Source organism: Micropterus dolomieu, linkage group LG02 (assembly GCF_021292245.1).
Source record: "Micropterus dolomieu isolate WLL.071019.BEF.003 ecotype Adirondacks linkage group LG02, ASM2129224v1, whole genome shotgun sequence".
NCBI classification, from domain to species: domain Eukaryota; kingdom Metazoa; phylum Chordata; class Actinopteri; order Centrarchiformes; family Centrarchidae; genus Micropterus; species Micropterus dolomieu.
In genome coordinates, this window is record NC_060151.1 from 4688121 (window position 1) to 4688872 (window position 752).

Consider the following 752-nt stretch of genomic DNA (forward strand, 5'->3'; position numbering starts at 1 on the left):
CTTTAAGTGACAGGCAGAGCTGATTATTGCCATTAGTCGCATGTCTAGACCTGAACAAGATACTTTTTGCTACATTTAAGTCTATTTTCACAAATCCAGTTGACTACTAGTTGTGATTCCGATTGAAGTGTATTTCTTAATTTGTTTATACTAGTTGATGCAAAATGAATAGTTGGATCATCATTGAGTTTTGTAATATTTAGTCACATTCATTGTTTTTGTTGTCAAATGTGATACAAATGTAACGGACACACTACACTGTGGTATGTGTGGGTGGTTTGCTTGTCTTTTTTTCTTTTTTTTATCTTACACTGTATCACCACAGCAAGGTGTCACGGTGGTGCAGTGCCTAGCCTGTCCCAGACCTTTCTGTGTGGGCATGTTCTCCCCCGTGTCTGTGTGGGTTCTCTCTGGGTGCTCCGGCTTCCTCCCGCAGTCCAAAGACATGCATAGATTAATTGGTGACTCTAAATTGCCCCTAGAGGTGTGAATGTGTGTGTGTCTGTATGTGATAAACTGGCTACTTTTCCAGGTTGTATCCCGCCTCCCACCCGGTATCAGCTGGAATAGGCACCCCCGCAACCCTGCACAGGTAAGCTGTTATAGACTGAATTGTTCATAAAATATGGCAACAATTAGTTTAAATTCTCTTAGTTTTGATGACGACACTAACTGGTGCAGCCATGGGAGAAGTGTATTTCCGTGTAGACCATGTGACTTCATACACACAGCTGTAGTTGCCCTGGTGTTCG

At 42.4% G+C, this 752-nt stretch overlaps 2 protein-coding genes across 2 annotated transcripts in view; one reads left to right on the forward strand and one right to left on the reverse strand.

Moving 5' to 3' along the window:
• LOC123957782 (cytosolic endo-beta-N-acetylglucosaminidase-like) overlaps positions 1–570 on the forward strand; it is a 9577-nt gene extending 9007 nt beyond the window's left edge. The window contains exon 12 of the mRNA XM_046030844.1: positions 533–570. Within this exon, the coding sequence (XP_045886800.1) occupies positions 533–570 (38 nt within the window). The remainder of the gene's footprint in view (positions 1–532) is intronic.
• Positions 571–640: 70 nt separating this feature from the next.
• The window catches only part of LOC123957787 (deleted in malignant brain tumors 1 protein-like), an 86640-nt gene continuing 86528 nt past the window's right edge, over positions 641–752 (reverse strand). Inside the window, exon 10 of the mRNA XM_046030856.1 lies at positions 641–710. Coding sequence (XP_045886812.1) covers positions 641–710 — 70 coding nt within the window. The remainder of the gene's footprint in view (positions 711–752) is intronic.